This window comes from Tachyglossus aculeatus, chromosome 4 (genome assembly GCF_015852505.1).
Source record: "Tachyglossus aculeatus isolate mTacAcu1 chromosome 4, mTacAcu1.pri, whole genome shotgun sequence".
Lineage (NCBI taxonomy): Eukaryota > Metazoa > Chordata > Mammalia > Monotremata > Tachyglossidae > Tachyglossus > Tachyglossus aculeatus.
Window position 1 is genome coordinate 131,240,136 of NC_052069.1, and position 18,796 is coordinate 131,258,931.

General features: G+C 42.8%; 1 protein-coding gene across 1 annotated transcript in view; it reads right to left on the reverse strand.

Moving 5' to 3' along the window:
- Positions 1-361: 361 nt before the first annotated feature.
- The window catches only part of LOC119927160 (cytoplasmic FMR1-interacting protein 1-like), a 97,666-nt gene continuing 79,231 nt past the window's right edge, over positions 362-18,796 (reverse strand). The window contains exons 20-29 of the mRNA XM_038745697.1: positions 6,836-6,992; positions 3,567-3,612; positions 3,056-3,283; positions 2,943-2,952; positions 2,243-2,393; positions 1,785-2,047; positions 1,383-1,590; positions 942-1,028; positions 514-574; positions 362-422 (exon numbers count right to left, since the gene is read on the reverse strand). Coding sequence (XP_038601625.1) covers positions 362-422; positions 514-574; positions 942-1,028; positions 1,383-1,590; positions 1,785-2,047; positions 2,243-2,393; positions 2,943-2,952; positions 3,056-3,283; positions 3,567-3,612; positions 6,836-6,992 — 1,272 coding nt within the window. The remainder of the gene's footprint in view (positions 423-513; positions 575-941; positions 1,029-1,382; positions 1,591-1,784; positions 2,048-2,242; positions 2,394-2,942; positions 2,953-3,055; positions 3,284-3,566; positions 3,613-6,835; positions 6,993-18,796) is intronic.

Here is an 18,796-nt window from a genome sequence, read left to right on the forward strand (position 1 = left end):
AATCTGGATATTTTCCCTTCTGGAAAAGGGAAGGATTGGGGTGGATTTCTCATGTTTCACAAGGTGCCTGTCACCTCCTTTCTCCCCCCCAAAATTCGGAAATCTCTTACTCATTCTTTTGGGAGCCGCAAGAGCGAAACCCCAGGTTTTTTCGTCTTCCCTTCTGGATATCTATGGAAAGGGAAGGATTGGGATGGATTTCTCATATTTCACAAGGTGCCTGTCGCCTCCTTTCTCCGCCCAAAATTCAGAAATCTGGATATTTTCCCTTCTGGAAAAGGGAAGGATTGGGGTGGATTTCTCATATTTCATAAGGTGCCTGTGACCTCCTTTCTCCCCCCAAAATTTGGAAATCTCTAACTCATTCTTTTGGGAGCCGCAAGAGCGAAACCCCAGGTTTTTCCGTCTTCCCTTCTGGATATCTACGAAAAGGGAAGGATTGGGGCGGATTTCTCATATTTCACAAGGTGCCTGTGACCTCCTTTCTCCCAACAAAATTTGGAAATCTCTAACTCCTTCTTCTGGGAGCCGCAAGAGCGAAACCCCAGGTTTTTCCGTCTTCCCTTCTGGATATCTACGGAAAGGGAAGGATTGGGGTGGATTTCTCATATTTCACAAGGTGCCTGTCACCTCCTTTCTCCCCCCAAATTTGGAAATCTCTAACTCATTCTTTTGGGAGCCGCAAGTGCGAAACCCCAGGTTTTTCCATCTTCCCTTCTGGATATCTATGAAAAGGGAAGGATTGGGGCGGATTTCTCATATTTCACAAGGTGCCTGTGACCTCCTTTCTCCCAACAAAATTTGGAAATCTCTAACTCATTCTTCTGGGAGCCGCAAGAGCGAAACCCCAGGTTTTTCCGTCTTCCCTTCTGGATATCTATGGAAAGGGAAGGATTGGGGTGGATTTCTCATATTTCACAAGGTGCCTGTCACCTCCTTACTCCCCCCAAATTTGGAAATCTCTAACTCATTCTTTTGGGAGCCGCAAGTGCGAAACCCCAGGTTTTTCCATCTTCCCTTCTGGATATCTATGAAAAGGGAAGGATTGGGGTGGATTTCTCATATTTCACAAGGCGCCTGTGACCTTTCTCCCCTCAAAATTTGGAAATCTCTAACTCATTCTTCTGGGAGCCGCAAGAGCGAAACCCCAGGTTTTTCCGTCTTCCCTTCTGGATATCTACGAAAAGGGAAGGATTGGGGTGGATTTCTCATATTTCACAAGGCGCCTGTGACCTTTCTCCCCTCAAAATTTGGAAATCTCTAACTCATTCTTCTGGGAGCTGCAAGAGCGAAACCCCAGGTTTTTCCGTCTTCCCTTCTGGACATCTACGAAAAGGGAAGGACTGGGGTGGATTTCTCATATTTCACAAGGTGCCTGTCACCTCCTTTCTCCGCCCAAAATTCAGAAATCTGGATATTTTCCCTTCTGGAAAAGGGAAGGATTGGGGTGGATTTCTCATATTTCATAAGGTGCCTGTGACCTCCTTTCTCCCCCCAAAATTCGGAAATCTCTAACTCATTCTTCTGGGAGCCGCAAGAGCGAAAGCCCAGGTTTACAGCGTTGGAATCTCTGTCTTCCCTTCCAGATATCTACGGAAAGGGAAGGATTGGGGTGGATTTCTCATATTTCACAAGGTGCCTGTCACCTCCTTTCTCCCCCCAAAATTTGGAAATTTCTAACTCATTCTTTTGGGAGCCACAAAAGTGAAACCCCAGGTTTTTCTGTCTTCCCTTCTGGATATCTACGGAAAGGGAAGGATTGGGGTGGATTTCTCATATTTCACAAGGTGCCTGTCACCTCCTTTCTCCCAACAAAATTCGGAAATCTCTAACTGATTCTTTTGGGAGCCGCCAGAGCGAAACCCCAGGTTCTTCCATCTTCCCATATGGATATCTACAAAAAGGGAAGGATTGGGATGGATTTCTCGTATTTCATAAGGTGCCTGTGACCTCCTTTCTCCCCCCCAAAATTCGGAAATCTCTAACTCATTCTTCTGGGAGCCGCAAGAGCGAAACCCCAGGTTTTTCTGTCTTCCCTTCTGGATATCTACGAAAAGGGAAGGATTGGGGTGGATTTCTCATATTTCACAAGGTGCCTGTGACCTCCTTTCTCCCAACAAAATTCGGAAATCTCTAACATTCTTTTGGGAGCCACAAGAGCGAAACCCCAGGTTTTTCCGTCTTCCCTTCTGGATATCTACGAAAAGGGAAGGGTTGGGGTGGACTTCTCATATGGGAGCACCGGCGCGGGAAGCGGAAAAACAGCGCGGGAAGTGGAAGAGCGGCAATCCCAGGAATACACTAATGGCATCCGCGGAGGACTCTGAGTTTGCCTGAATCGGCTGTTTTGTCAGTGTGTCCGTGTGAGAGTGTTGGTTCGTAGTGTAGCCCACCTAAGTGTGCCCCGGCAACGATAAAAAGGGTTATTTTTAATCTCTTCTACGCCCAGGTCTTCAAACCAGGCCATCAATAAGATTGCTGAGATTTAGGCCGGCCACAAACGCCACATTATTCAACCTTTCCCTTTAGGCTGGAGGAAAGGCGAGTTAGAATAATATTAATCAATCAATCAATCAATCGTATTTATTGAGCGCTCACTATGTGCAGAGCACCGTACTAAGCGCTTGGGAAGTACAAGCTGGCAACACGTAGAGACGGTCCCTACCCGACAGCGGGCTCACAGTCGAAAAGGGGGAGACAGAGAACGGAACCAAACATACCAACAAAATAAAATAAATAGGATACAAATGTACAAGTAAAATACATAAATAAATAAACAGAGTAATAAATATGTACAACCATATATACATATATAATATACACACATATATAACCATATATACATATATAACCATATAACCATATATACATATATATATATATATATATATATATATATATATATATATATATATTTGGCTGATTGTGCCTTGACGCCTTACGATTCGCTTTCTGTTTCACAAAAGGATCGGAGGGGAGAGCCTCATGTTATAATAAGGAAGGTCTGCCTGTGTTTAACTTAGATGCTAAATGTTTTCGCTTCTAACCCGAGTACCGCGGGCCGAAACAGCGGAGATTCCAAGGAACCGATCTTTCCCGGCACTTTATGGAAAAGGCCTGAATTGAGAGCGGTCTGTGCTTGGGAAATGGGGAAGGATCTGGGATTAGGATGGCCCCTCCTTTAGCGGAAAACCTCTGAAGCGTTAAATACCGCCAAGCCGCGCTGAACTCTTTCCATTTCCGCATCGAAATCATTTCCTTCTCCCCGTCCCAGTCGTGCTCTCTTTCGGGAAGAGGGACGGAAAGCGACCGCAAAAAAGAAGCCGCTCAATTTCATTTCTAATTGTATTGGGAAACTTAAAGGAAAATAATAATAATGGTATTTGTTAAGCGCTTACGACACACCAAGCGCTGGGGGAGATGCAGGGTTGTCGGATCGTCCCCCGTGGGGCTCACGGACTTCACCCCCATTTGACAGATGAGGCCACTGAGGCCCAGAGAAGTCAAGTGACTCGCCCAAAGTCACCCAGCTGACAAGCGGCGGAGCCGGGATTCGAACCCACGACCTGCGACTCCCGAGCCCGGCCTCGCTTGTGGATTTGGCAGACCTCCCTTTGACGAGAAAATTAAGTAAATTAACGACGATGAAATGGCGACTCGCCGGAAAAAGGCGGGACAACGAAACAGGCAGGGAGTCAAAGGAAGATTCATCCTAAGTAAAATGAGAAAAGCCAACTAAGACTGTCTCTATATGTTGCCAATTTGTACTTCCCAAGCGCTTAGTACAGTGCTCTGCATGGTAAGCGCTCAATAAATACGATCGATGATGATGATGAAGAGGGCCAATTCAAAGCCCGGAAAGAGCCCGGGCTTTGGAGCCGGAGGTCGCGGGTTCAAATCCCGGCTCGGCCGACTGTCAGCTGGGTGACTTTGGGCGAGTCGCTTCGCTTCTCTGGGCCTCAGTGACCTCATCTGGAAAATGGGGATTAAAATCGTGTGACCCCTCTGTGGGACAACCTGATCGCCTTGTCACCTCCCCGGCGCTTAGAACGGTGCTTTGCACATAGTAAGCGCTTAATAAATGCCATTATCATCATCATAATAATAACGGTGGTTGGCACATAGTAAGCGCTTAATAAATGCCATTATAATAATAATAATAACAGTGGTTGGCACATAGTAAGCGCTTAATAAACGCCATTAAAAATAAAAGTATTTCCTCCCACCAAAATCTTCAGGTATATTCCGAATGTCCGGGGCTGGAAGATAATTTAATACGATGAAATGAAATATGTGACCGGGGCGGAAGCGGCGATGAGAACGTGCTTAGTACATAGCTTTCGAAAATTACGGCCAATTTTCTTTATAGAATAAAACACGTTAGAGGAGGGGAGAGAGAAGCACCCACAGTTCACTCATTCATTCATTCAATCGTATTTATTGAGCGCTTACTGTGTGCCGAGCACTGTACTAAGCGCTGGGGAAGGCCAAGTTGGCAACATATTGACCCACAGTTCATTCATTCACTCGATCATATTTACTGAGCGCTTACCGTGTGCCGAGCCACTGTACCAAGCGCTGGGGAAGGCCAAGTTGGCAACATATTGACCCGTAGTTCATTCATTCGTTCACTCAGTCGTATTTATTGAGCGCTTACCGTGCGCCGAGCACTGTACTAAGCGCTGGGGAAGTCCAAGTTGGCAACATATCCACCCACAGTTCATTCATTCAATTGTATTTATTGAGCGCTTACCGTGTGCCGAGCACTGTACCAAGCGCTTGGGAAGTACAAGTTGGCAACATATCGACCCATAGTTCATTCATTCATTCATTCAATCAATCGTATTTATTGAGCGCTTACCGTGCGCCGAGCACTGTACTAAGCGCTGGGGAAGGCCAAGTTGGCAACATATCGACCCACAGTTCATTCATTCATTCGATCGTATTTATTGAGCGCTTACCGTGCGCCGAGCACTGTACTAAGCGCTGGGGAAGTCCAAGTTGGCAACATATCGATCCATAGTTCATTCATTCACTCAATTGTATTTAGTGAGCGCTTACCGTGTGCCGAGCACTGTACTAAGCGCTGGGGAAGTCCAAGTTGGCAACATATCGACCCACCGTTCATTCATTCACTCGATCGTATTTACTGAGCGCTTACCGTGTGCCGAGCCACTGTACCAAGCGCTGGGGAAGGCCAAGTTGGCAGCACATCGACCCGTAGTTCATTCATTCGTTCACTCAGTCGTATTTATTGAGCGCTTACCGTGCGCCGAGCACTGTACTAAGCGCTGGGGAAGGCCAAGTTGGCAACATATCGACCCACCGTTCATTCATTCACTCGATCGTATTTACTGAGCGCTTACCGTGTGCCGAGCCACTGTACCAAGCGCTGGGGAAGGCCAAGTTGGCAACATATCGATCCGTAGTTCATTCATTCACTCAATTGTATTTAGTGAGCGCTTACCGTGTGCCGAGCACTGTACTAAGCGCTGGGGAAGGCCAAGTTGGCAACATATCGACCCACAGTTCATTCATTCATTCACTCAATCGTATTTATTGAGCGCTTGCCGTGTGCCGAGCACTGTACTAAGCGCTGGGGAAGTCCAAGTTGGCAACATATCGACCCATAGTTCATTCATTCAATTGTATTTATTGAGCGCTTACCGTGTGCCGAGCACTGTACCAAGCGCTTGGGAAGTACAAGTTGGCAACATATCGACCCATAGTTCATTCATTCATTCATTCAATCAATCGTATTTATTGAGCGCTTACCGTGCGCCGAGCACTGTACTAAGCGCTGGGGAAGGCCAAGTTGGCAACATATCGACCCACCGTTCATTCATTCATTCGATCGTATTTACTGAGCGCTTACCGTGTGCCGAGCCACTGTACCAAGCGCTGGGGAAGGCCAAGTTGGCAACATATCCACCCACAGTTCATTCATTCAATTGTATTTATTGAGCGCTTACCGTGTGCCGAGCACTGTACCAAGCGCTTGGGAAGTACAAGTTGGCAACATATCGACCCATAGTTCATTCATTCATTCATTCAATCAATCGTATTTATTGAGCGCTTACCGTGCGCCGAGCACTGTACTAAGCGCTGGGGAAGTCCAAGTTGGCAACATATCGACCCACCGTTCATTCATTCACTCGATCGTATTTACTGAGCGCTTACCGTGTGCCGAGCCACTGTACCAAGCGCTGGGGAAGGCCAAGTTGGCAACATATCGACCCGTAGTTCATTCGTTCACTCAATCGTATTTAGTGAGCGCTTACCGTGCGCCGAGCACTGTACTAAGCGCTGGGGAAGGCCAAGTTGGCAACATATCGACCCACCGTTCATTCATTCATTCGATCGTATTTACTGAGCGCTTACCGTGCGCCGAGCACTGTACTAAGTGCTGGAGAAGGCCAAGTTGGCAACATATCCACCCACCGTTCATTCATTCATTCGATCATATTTACTGAGCGCTTACTGTGTGCCGAGCCACTGTACTAAGCGCTGGGGAAGTCCAAGTTGGCAACATATCGACCCGTAGTTCATTCATTCGTTCACTCAATCGTATTTATTGAGCGCTTACCGTGCGCCGAGCACTGTACTAAGCGCTGGGGAAGGCCAAGTTGGCAACATATTGACCCACAATTCATTCGATCGTATTTACTGAGCGCTTACCGTGTGCCGAGCCACTGTACCAAGCGCTGGGGAAGGCCAAGTTGGCAACATATCGACCCACAGTTCATTCATTCATTCAATCGTGTTTATTGAGCGCTTACCGTGCGCCGAGCACTGTACTAAGCGCTGGGGAAGGCCAAGTTGGCAACATATTGACCCGTAGTGACGATGATGAGCAGCGGGCCGGTACTTACAACGATAGACGTCAGATCCTCACTTTCAAACCGGCCAATCGCCAGCTCCAGGGACTTAGACACGGCCGCCGAGATCCGCTGCGTGATGAGGCGATTCAGATCTATCGACCTTCCGAGGAGCTACAAGGGATCCCGGGACAATAATAATAATAATAATAATAATAATAATAATAATAATAACGAGAAGAATAATAATAAGGGCATTTATTAAGCGATAATAATAATAATCATGGCATTTATTAAGCGCTTACTATGCGCAAAGCACCGTTCTAAGCGCTCCCCCCTACTAATAATGATGGCATTTATTAAGCGCTTACTATGTGCAAAGCACCGTTCTAAGCCCTCCCCCAATAATAATGATAATGATAATGATAATAATAATAATGATGGCATTTATTAAGCGCTTACTACGTGCAAAGCACCGTTCTAAGCGCTCCCCCAATAATAATGATAATAATGATAATAATGATAATAATAATGATAATAATGATGATGGCATTTATTAAGCGCTTACTATGTGCAAAGCACCGTTCTAAGCGCTCCCCCAGTAATTATAATAATAATAATGATAATAATAATAATAATAATAATAATAATGATGGCATTTATTAAGCGCTTACTATGTGCAAAGCACCATTCTAAGCACTCCCCCCTAATAATAATAATAATAATGATGGCATTTATTAAGCGCTTACTATGTGCAAAGCACCATTCTAAGCGCTCCCCCCTAATAATAATAATAATGATGACATTTATTAAGCGCTTACTATGTGCAAAGCACCATTCTAAGCGCTCCCCCCCTAAGAATAATAATAATAATGATGGCATTTATTAAGCACTTACTATGTGCAAAGCACCGCTTTAAGCACTCCCTCCTAATAATAATAATAATAATGAGGGCATTTATTAAGCGCTTACTATGTGCAAAGCACCATTCTAAGCGCTCCCCCCTAATAATAATAATAATAATGGCATTTATTAAGCGCTTACTATGTGCAAAGCACCATTCTAAGCGCTCCCCCCTAATAATAATAATAATAATAATGATGGCATTTATTAAGCGCTTACTATGTGCAAAGCACCATTCTAAGCACTCCCCCCTAATAATAATAATAATGATGATGACATTTATTAAGCGCTTACTATGTGCAAAGCACCGTTCTAAGCGCTCCCCCTAAAAATAATAATAATGATGATGGCATTTATTAAGCGCTTACTATGTGCAAAGCACCATTCTAAGCGCTCCCCCCAATACTAATAATAATAATGACGGCATTTATTAAGTGCTTACTATGTGCAAAGCACCGTTCTAAGCGCTCCCCCCTAATAATAATAATAATAACGATGGCATTTATTAAGCGCTTACTATGTGCAAAGCACCATTCTAAGCACTCCCCCCAATAATAATAATAATAATGACAGCATTTATTAAGCGCTTACTATGTGCAAAGCACCGTTCTAAGCGCTCCCCCCAATAATAATAATAATGATGGCATTTATTAAGCGCTTACTATGTGCAAAGCACCGCTCTAAGCACTCCCCCCTAATAATAATAATAATAATGATGGCATTTATTAAGCGCTTACTATGTGCAAAGCACCGTTCTAAGCGCTCCCCCCTAATAATAATAATAATGATGACATTTATTAAGCGCTTACTATGTGCAAAGCACCATTCTAAGCGCTCCCCCCTAATAATAATAATAATAATGATGGCATTTATTAAGCACTTACTATGTGCAAAGCACCGCTTTAAGCACTCCCCCCTAATAATAATAATAATAATGAGGGCATTTATTAAGCGCTTACTATGTGCAAAGCACCGTTCTAAGCGCTCCCCCCTAATAATAATAATAATGATGATGGCATTTATTAAGCGCTTACTATGTGCAAAGCACCATTCTAAGCGCTCCCCCCTAATAATAATAATAATAATGATGGCATTTATTAAGCACTTACTATGTGCAAAGTACCATTCTAAGCGCTCCCACCAATAATAATAATAATGATGGCATTTATTAAGCACTTACTATGTGCAAAGCACCGTTCTAAGCGCTCCCCCCTAATAATAATAATAATGATGACATTTATTAAGCGCTTACTATGTGCAAAGCACCATTCTAAGAGCTCCCCCCTAATAATAATAATAATAATGATGGCATTTATTAAGCACTTACTATGTGCAAAGCACCGTTCTAAGCGCTCCCCCTCAAAATAATAATAATGATGATGGCATTTATTAAGCACTTACTATGTGCAAAGCACCGTTCTAAGTGCTCCCCCCTAATAATAATAATAATAATGATGGCATTTATTAAGCGCTTACTATGTGCAAAGCACCGCTCTAAGCGCTCCCCCCTAATAATAATAATAATAATTATGGTATTTATTAAGCGCTTACCATGTGCAAAGCACCGTTCTAAGCGCTCCCCCCTAATAATAATAATAATGATGATGGCATTTATTAAGCGCTTACTATGTGCAAAGCACCGCTCTAAGCGCTCCCCCCTAATAATAATAATAATAATTATGGTATTTATTAAGCGCTTACTATGTGCAAAGCACCGTTCTAAGCGCTCCCCCCTAATAATAATAATAATGATGATGGCATTTATTAAGCGCTTACTATGTGCAAAGCACCGCTCTAAGCGCTCCCCCCTAATAATAATAATAATAATGAGGGCATTTATTAAGCGCTTACTATGTGCAAAGCACCGTTCTAAGCGCTCCCCCCTAATAATAATAATAATAATGATGACATTTATTAAGCGCTTACTATGTGCAAAGCACCACTCTAAGCGCTCCCCCTCAAAATAATAATAATGATGATGGCATTTATTAAGCACTTACTATGTGCAAAGCACCGTTCTAAGCGCTCCCCCCAATAATAATAATAATGATGGTATTTATTAAGCGCTTACTATGTGCAAAGCACCATTCTAAGCGCTCCCCCCAATAATAATGATAATAATGACGGCATTTATTAAGCACTTACTATGTGCAAAGCACCGTTCTAAGCGCTCCCCCCAATAATAATAATAATGATGGCATTTATTAAGCGCTTATTATGTGCAAAGCACCATTCTAAGCGCTCTCCCCTAGTAATAATAATAATGATGGCATTTATTAAGCTCTTACTATGTGCAAAGCACCGTTCTAAGCGCTCCCCCTCAAAATAATAATAACGATGATGGCATTTATTAAGCACTTACTATGTGCAAAGCACCGCTCTAAGCGCTCCCCCCCAATAATAATAATAATAATAATGACGGCATTTATTAAGCGCTTACTATGTGCAAAGCACCATTCTAAGCGCTCCCCCCCAATACTAATAATAATAATGATGGCATTTATTAAGCGCTTACTATGTGCAAAGCACCGTTCTAAGCGCTCCCCCCTAATAATAATAATAATAATGACGGCATTTATTAAGCGCTTACTATGTGCAAAGCACCGCTCTAAGCGCTCCCCCCCAATACTAATAATAATAATGACGGCATTTATTAAGCACTTACTATGTGCAAAGCACCGCTCTAAGCGCTCCCCCCAATAATAATAATAATGATGGCATTTATTAAGCGCTTACTATGTGCAATGCACTGTTCTAAGCGCTCCCCCCCAATAATAATAATAATGATGATATTTATTAAGCTCTTACTATGTGCAAAGCACCATTCTAAGCACTCCACCCTAATAATAATAATAATGATGGCATTTATTAAGCTCTTACTATGTGCAAAGCACCATTCTAAGCGCTCCCCCCAATACTAATAATAATAATGACGGCATTTATTAAGCGCTTACTATGTGCAAAGCACCGCTCTAAGCGCTCCCCCCAATAATAATAATAATAATAATGACGGCATTTATTAAGCACTTACTATGTGCAAAGCACCGCTCTAAGCGCTCCCCCCAATAATAATAATAATGATGGCATTTATTAAGCGCTTACTATGTGCAAAGCACTGTTCTAAGCGCTCCCCCCAATAATAATAATGATGACATTTATTAAGTGCTTACTATGTGCAAAGCACCGTTCTAAGCGCTACCCCCTAATAATAATAATAATAATGACATTTATTAAGCGCTTACTATGTGCAAAGCACCGCTCTAAGCGCTCCCCCCTATAATAATAATAATGACGGCATTTATTAAGCGCTTACTATGTGCAAAGCACCATTCTAAGGGCTCCCCCCAATACTAATAATAATAATGACGGCATTTATTAAGCGCTTACTATGTGCAAAGCACCGCTCTAAGCGCTCCCCCCTAATAATAATGATAATAATGACGGCATTTATTAAGCGCTTACTATGTGCAAAGCACCGTTCGAAGCGCCGGGGAGGTTACAGGGTGATCGGGTCGCCCCGCGGCGGGGGGCTCACACACTTTTAATCCCCATTTTCCAGATGAGGTCACCGAGGCCCCGAGAAGTGAAGCGACTCGCCCCAGGTCACCCAGCCGCCAAGTGGCGGGGCCGGGATTTGAACCCGTGACCTCGGACTCCGAAGCCCGGGCCCTTTCCACCGAGCCACGCTGCTTGGGTACTTTTAACGTCCCCAATCAATCAATCAATCAATCGTATTTATTGAGCGCTTACTATGTGCAGAGCACTGTACTAAGCGCTTGGGAAGTACAAGAAGTACAATCACGGCTCAATCACATCTCTGAGTGCTTTTGACCGCCCCCCACCCCCTTTTAATGGCGTTTAATAACTGGTATTCGTTAATTCGTTCATTCGATCCTCTTTATTGAGCGCTCACTGGGTGCAGAGCACTGTACTGAGCGCCTGGGCAGTCCAAGTCGGCAACACGGCGCTTACTAGGTGCCAAGGCACTGTACCGATCGTACTTATTGAGCGCTTACTATGTGCAGGGCACTGTACTGAGCGCTTGGGAAGTACAAATCGGCAACGCGACGTCCCACGGGCTTCCCGCAAGCGTCGCCTTTGGAGTCCGAGGTCCCGGGTTCGAATCCCGGCCCCGCCACCCGCCGGCCGGGGGACCTGGGGCGGGTCGCTTCGCCTCTCTGGGCCTCGGTGACCTCATCTGGAAAATGGGGATTAAAATCGTGTGAGCCCCCCGCCGTGGGACCGCCGGATCACCCTCTAACACAGTGTCCGTCCCCATTGGACAGATGAGGAAACTGAGGCCCGGAGGAGCGAAGCGGCTTGCCCAAGGCCACGCGGCAGGTGGGCGGCCAAGCTGGGAGCAGAACCCCAGTCCGTTCCCCGTCCGCTCCGCGCTACTTCTCAACGCCCTCAGCCGCCGGAGAACGTCTAGTACATAGTTACTATTCTTTTTACTTTATTAATGAGGCGCACCTGGCTTTAATTCGATTTTTGCGGACGATTCTGCCACCTCTAGACGTTGCCGACTCGTCAGTCAATCAATCAATCCATCGATCGTATTTACTGAGCGCCTACTGCGTGCAGAGCACTGTACTGAGCGCTTGGGAAGTCCAAATCGGCAACATCGAGAGACGGTCCCTACCCACCAGCGGGCTCGCGGCCTGAAAGGGGGAGACGGAGAACGAAACCAAACAGACTAACAAGATAAAATAAATAGGAGAGAGACGTCCTTCCCAAGCGCTCAGTACAGCGCTCTGCACCCAGTGAGCGCTCAATAAATAGGACCGAATAAACGGCTGAACATCTTGGAACCCAGGGGCCCCTGTGCGATGAGGGACGGCCGAGCCCCCGGCGGGGGACGGCGAACCATCTTGTTGTAATAATACTAATAATAATAATGACGGCACTTATTAAGCGCCTACTACGTGCCAAGCACTGTTCTAAGCGCTGGGGAGGTTTCGAGGTGATCAGGTGGTCCCACGTGGGGCTCACAGTCTTAATCCCTATTTTACAGATGAGGACACTGAGGCACAGAGAAGTTGTCGTAATCAGAGGAGCGCTCAGTACAGCGCTCGGCACGCCGTAGGCGCTCTGTAGATACGACGGAGGGAACCAACAGGAGAGCTCACAGAAATTCCGGGACAAACGGGCCGGTGGGCTGGTTTTCCTGCAGGATGCCCTGACGTTCCGTAGCGGTCCCGGAATGGGCTCGGCGGGAGGAGCGCGGGCCTTGGGGGGCCGAGGTCACGGGTTCGAATCCCGGCTCCGCCGCCGGACCCGGGGCGAGCCGCTTCACTTCTCCGGGGTGACCTCCTCCGGGAGACGCGGGTGGAGAGCGGGAGGCCCAAGTGGGACGGCCGGCTCACCTCGGATATCCCCCCCGCCGGGCGCTTAGAACAGCGTTTAGCACATAGTAAGCGCTTAACAAACACCACCTTTATTATCAATTAGGACTGAGAATCAGGAAATCTGGGGTCTCATCTGGACTCCATCACTTGGCTGCGGGAAGATCTTGAGAAGCCACTTCGTTTTTCCGAGTTTCATCCGCCTCTCTATCCGTTGCCAACTTGGACTTCCCAAGCGCTTAGTACAGTGCCCCGCACATAGTAAGCGCTCACTAAATACGACTGAATGAGACGGTGGGCCCCACGGGGGACGGGGACCGGGTCCGGGACGATCGTCCCGACGCTTAGCAAAATCCCCGGCACGGAACGCGCCCGCGCAGGAGAAGCAGCGCGGCTCAGTGGAAATCAATCGTACTTACTGAGCGCTTACTGTGCGCAGAGCACTGTGCTAAGCGCTTGGGAAGTCCAAGTTGGCAACGTCTAGAGACGGTCCCTACCCAACAGCGGGCTCACAGTCTTAAAAGGGGGAGACAGACAACAAAACCAAACATACTAACAAAATCAAATAAAAGAGCCCGGGCTTTGGAGTCAGAGGTCATGGGTTCGAATCCCGGCTCCGCCACTTTGGGCAAGCCACTTCACTTCTCTGGGCCTCGGTTCCCTCATCTGGAAAATGGGGATGAAGACCGGGAGCCCCCCGTGGGACCACCTGATCACCTTGGAACCTCCCCGGCGCTTAGAACGGTGCTTCGCACATAGTAAGCGCTTAAAAAAAGCCATCATTATATTCTCTGTGCCTCAGTTCCCTCATCTGGAAAATGGGGATGAAGACCGGGAGCCCCCCGTGGGACCACCCGATCACCTTGTAACCTCCCCAGCGTTTAGAACAGTGCTTCGCACATAGTAAGCGCTTAATAAATGCCATCATTATATTCTCTGTGCCTCAGTTCCCTCATCTGGAAAATGGGGATTAGGACCGTGAGCCCCCCGTGGGACAACGTGATCCCCGCAGCGCTTAGAACAGTGCTCGGCACATAGTAAGCGCTTAACGAATGCCATCATTATTGTTATTATTATTTTTAAGCACACGGTAGGCGCTTAACAAATGCCATTATCATTATTATTATTATTTTTAAGCACACGGTAAGTGCTTAACAAATGCCATCATTATTATCATTATTATTTTTAAGCACACGGTAAGCGCTTAACAAATGCCATCATCATTATTATTATTATTTTTAAGCACACAGTAAGCACTTAACAAATGCCATCATCATTATTATTATTATTTTTAAGCACACGGTAAGCACTTAACAAAGGCCACCATCACTATTATTATTTTTAAGCACATGGTAAGTGCTTAACAAGTGCCATCATCATTATTAGTATTATTTTTAAGCACACGGTAAACGCTTAACAAATGCCATCATCATTATTATTATTAATTTTAAGCACACAGTAAGCGCTTAATGCCATCATCATTATTATTATTATTTTTAAGCATAAGGTAAGCGCTTAACAAACGCCACCATAATTATTGTTATTATTTTTAAGCACACGGTAAGCGCTTAACAAATGCTATCATCATCATTATTATTATTTTTAAGCACACAGTAAGTGCTTAAACGCCACCATAATTATTATTATTATTTTTAAGCACACACACGGTAAGCGCTTAACAAATGCTATCATCATCATTATTACTATTTTTAAGCACACGGTAAGCGCTTAACAAGTGCCATCATCATTATTATTATTATTTTTAAGCACATGGTAAGCGCTTAACAAGTGCCATCATCATTATTAGCATTATTTTTAAGCACACGGTAAGCGCTTAACAAATGCCATCATCATTATTATCATTATTTTTAAGCACACGGTAAGCGCTTAACAAATGCCACCATCATCATTATTATTAAGCACACGGTAAGCGCTTAACAAATGCCATCATCATTATTATCGTTATTTTTAAGCACACAGTAAGCGCTTAACAAATGCCATCATCACTATTATTATTATTTTTAAGCACACGGTAAGCGCTTAACAAATGCCATCATCATCATTATTATTATTTTTAAGCACACGGTAAGCGCTTAACGAATGCCATCATTATTGTTATTATTATTTTTAAGCACACGGTAAGTGCTTAACAAATTCCATCATCATTATTATTATTAGTTTTAAGCACACGGTAAGCGCTTAACAAATGCCATCATCATCATTATTATTATTTTCAAGCACACGGTAAGCGCTTAACAAATGCCATCATCATTATTATTATTTACAAGCACATGGTAAGCGCTTAACAAGTGCCATCATCATCATTATTATTACTTTTAAGCACACGGTAGTAAGCGCTTAACAAATGCCATCATCATTATTATTATTATTATTAAGCACACGGTAAGCGCTTAACAAGTGCCATCATCATTATTATCATTATTATTATTATTTTTAAGCACACGGTAAGCGCTTAACAAATCCCATCATCATTATTATTATTATTTTTAAGCACACGGTAAGCGCTTAACAAATGCCATCATCATTATTATCATTATTTTTAAGCACACGGTAAGCGCTTAACAAATGCTATCATTATTATTATTATTTTTAAGCACATGGTAAGCAGTTAACAAATGCCACCATCATTATTATTATTATTTTTAAGCACACGGTAAGCGCTTAACAAACGCCATCATCATCATTATTATTATTTTTAAGCATACGGTAAGCGCTTAAACAACGCCACCATCATTATTATTATTATTTTTAAGCACACGGTAAGCCCTTAACAAACGCCATCATCATCATTATTATTATTTTTAAGCACACGGTATGCGCTTAACAAACGCCGTCATCATCACTGTTATTATTTTTAAGCACAAGGTAAGCGCTTAACAAATCCCATCATCATTATTATTATTATTTTTAAGCACACGGTAAGCACTTAACGAATGCCATCATCATTATTATCATTATTTTTAAGCACACGGTAAGCGCTTAACAAGTGCCATCATCGTTATTATTATATTTTTACGCACACGGTAAGTGTTTAACACCATCATCATTATTATTATTATTTTTAAGCACACGGTAAGCGCTTAACTAGTGCCATCATCGTTATTATTATTACTTTTAAGCACACAGTAAGCGCTTAACAAACGCCATCATCATCATTGTTATTATTTTTAAGCACACGGTAAGCGCTTAACAAATGCCACCATCATTATTATTATTATTTTTAAGCACACGGTTAGCGCTTAACAAACGCCACCATCATCATTATTATTATTTTTAAGCACACGGTAAGCGCTTAACAAATGCCACCATCATTATTATTATTATTTTTAAGCACACGGTAAGCGCTTAACAAATGCCATCACTATTATTATTTTTAAGCACACGGTAAGCGCTTAACAAGTGCCATCATCATTATTAGTATTATTTTTAAGCACACGGTAAGCGCTTAACAAATGCTATCATTATTATTATTATTTTTAAGCACACGGTAAGCGCTTAACAAATGACATCATTATCATCATTATTATTTTTAAGCACACGGTAAGCGCTTAAATGCCATCATCATCATTATTATTAAGCACACGGTAAGCGCTTAACAAATGCCATCATCATCATTATTATTGTTTTTAAGCACACGGTAAGTGCTTAACAAACGCCACCATCGTTATTATTATTATTTTTAAGCACACGGTAAGTGCTTAACAAATGCCACCATCATTATTATTATTAGTTTTAAGCACACGGTAAGCGCTTAACAAACAGCATCATCATTATTATTATTATTATTTTTAAGCACACGGTAAGCGCTTAACAAATGCCATCATCATTATTATTATTATTTTCCAGCACATGGTAAGCGCTTAACAAATGCCACCATCATTATTATTATTACTTTTAAGCACACGGTAAGCGCTTAACAAATGCCACCATCATTATTATTATTATTTTTAAGCACACGGTAAGCGCTTAACAAATGCCATCACTATTATTATTTTTAAGCACACGGTAAGCGCTTAACAAGTGCCATCATCATTATTAGTATTATTTTTAAGCACACGGTAAGCGCTTAACAAATGCCATCATCATTATTAGTATTATTTTTAAGCACACGGTAAGCGCTTAATGCCATCATCATTATTATTGTTATTTTTAAGCACACAGTAAGCGCTTAACAAACGCCACCATCATCATTATTATTATTTTTAAGCACACGGTAAGCGCTTAACAAACGCCACCATCATCATTATTATTACTTTTAAGCACACGGTTAGCGCTTAACAAACGCCACCATCATCATTATTATTATTTTTAAGCACACGGTAAGCCCTTAACAAACGCCGTCATCATCACTGTTATTATTTTTAAGCACAAGGTAAGCGCTTAACAAATGCCATCATCATTATTATTATTATTTTTAAGCACACGGTAAGCGCTTAACGAATGCCATCATCATTATTATCATTATTTTTAAGCACACGGTAAGCGCTTAACAAGTGCCATCATCGTTATTATTATATTTTTACGCACACGGTAAGTGCTTAACACCATCATCATTATTATTATTATTTTTAAGCACACGGTAAGCGCTTAACAAACGCCACCATCATCATTATTATTACTTTTAAGCACACGGTTAGCGCTTAACAAACGCCACCATCATCATTATTATTATTTTTAAGCACACGGTAAGCCCTTAACAAACGCCGTCATCATCACTGTTATTATTTTTAAGCACAAGGTAAGCGCTTAACAAATCCCATCACCATTATTATTATTATTTTTAAGCACACGGTAAGCGCTTAACGAATGCCATCATCATTATTATCATTATTTTTAAGCACACGGTAAGCGCTTAACAAGTGCCATCATCGTTATTATTATTATTTTTACGCACACGGTAAGTGCTTAACACCATCATCATTATTATCATTATTTTTAAGCACACGGTAAGCGCTTAACAAATGCCACCATCATTATTATTATTATTTTTAAGCACACGGTAAGCGCTTAACAAACGCCACCATCATCATTATTATTACTTTTAAGCACACGGTTAGCGCTTAACAAACGCCACCATCATCGTTATTATTATTTTTAAGCACACGGTAAGCCCTTAACAAACGCCGTCATCATCACTGTTATTATTTTTAAGCACAAGGTAAGCGCTTAACAAATCCCATCACCATTATTATTATTATTTTTAAGCACACGGTAAGCGCTTAACGAATGCCATCATCATTATTATCATTATTTTTAAGCACACGGTAAGCGCTTAACAAGTGCCATCATCGTTATTATTATATTTTTACGCACACGGTAAGTGCTTAACACCATCATCATTATTATCATTATTTTTAAGCACACGGTAAGCGCTTAACAAATGCCATCATCATTATTATTATTAAGCACACGGTAAGCGCTTAACAAATGCCACCATCATTATTATTATTATTTTCAAGCACGCGGTAAGTGCTTAACAAATGCCATCATCATTATTATCATTATTTTTAAGCACACGGTAAGCGCTTAACAAGTGCCATCATCATCATCATTATTACTTTTAAGCACATGGTAAGCGCTTAACAAATGCCACCATCATCATTATTATTATTATTTTTAAGCACACGGTAAGCGCTTAACAAATGCCACCATCATTATTATTATTATTTTCAAGCACACGGTAAGCGCTTAACAAATGCCACCATCATT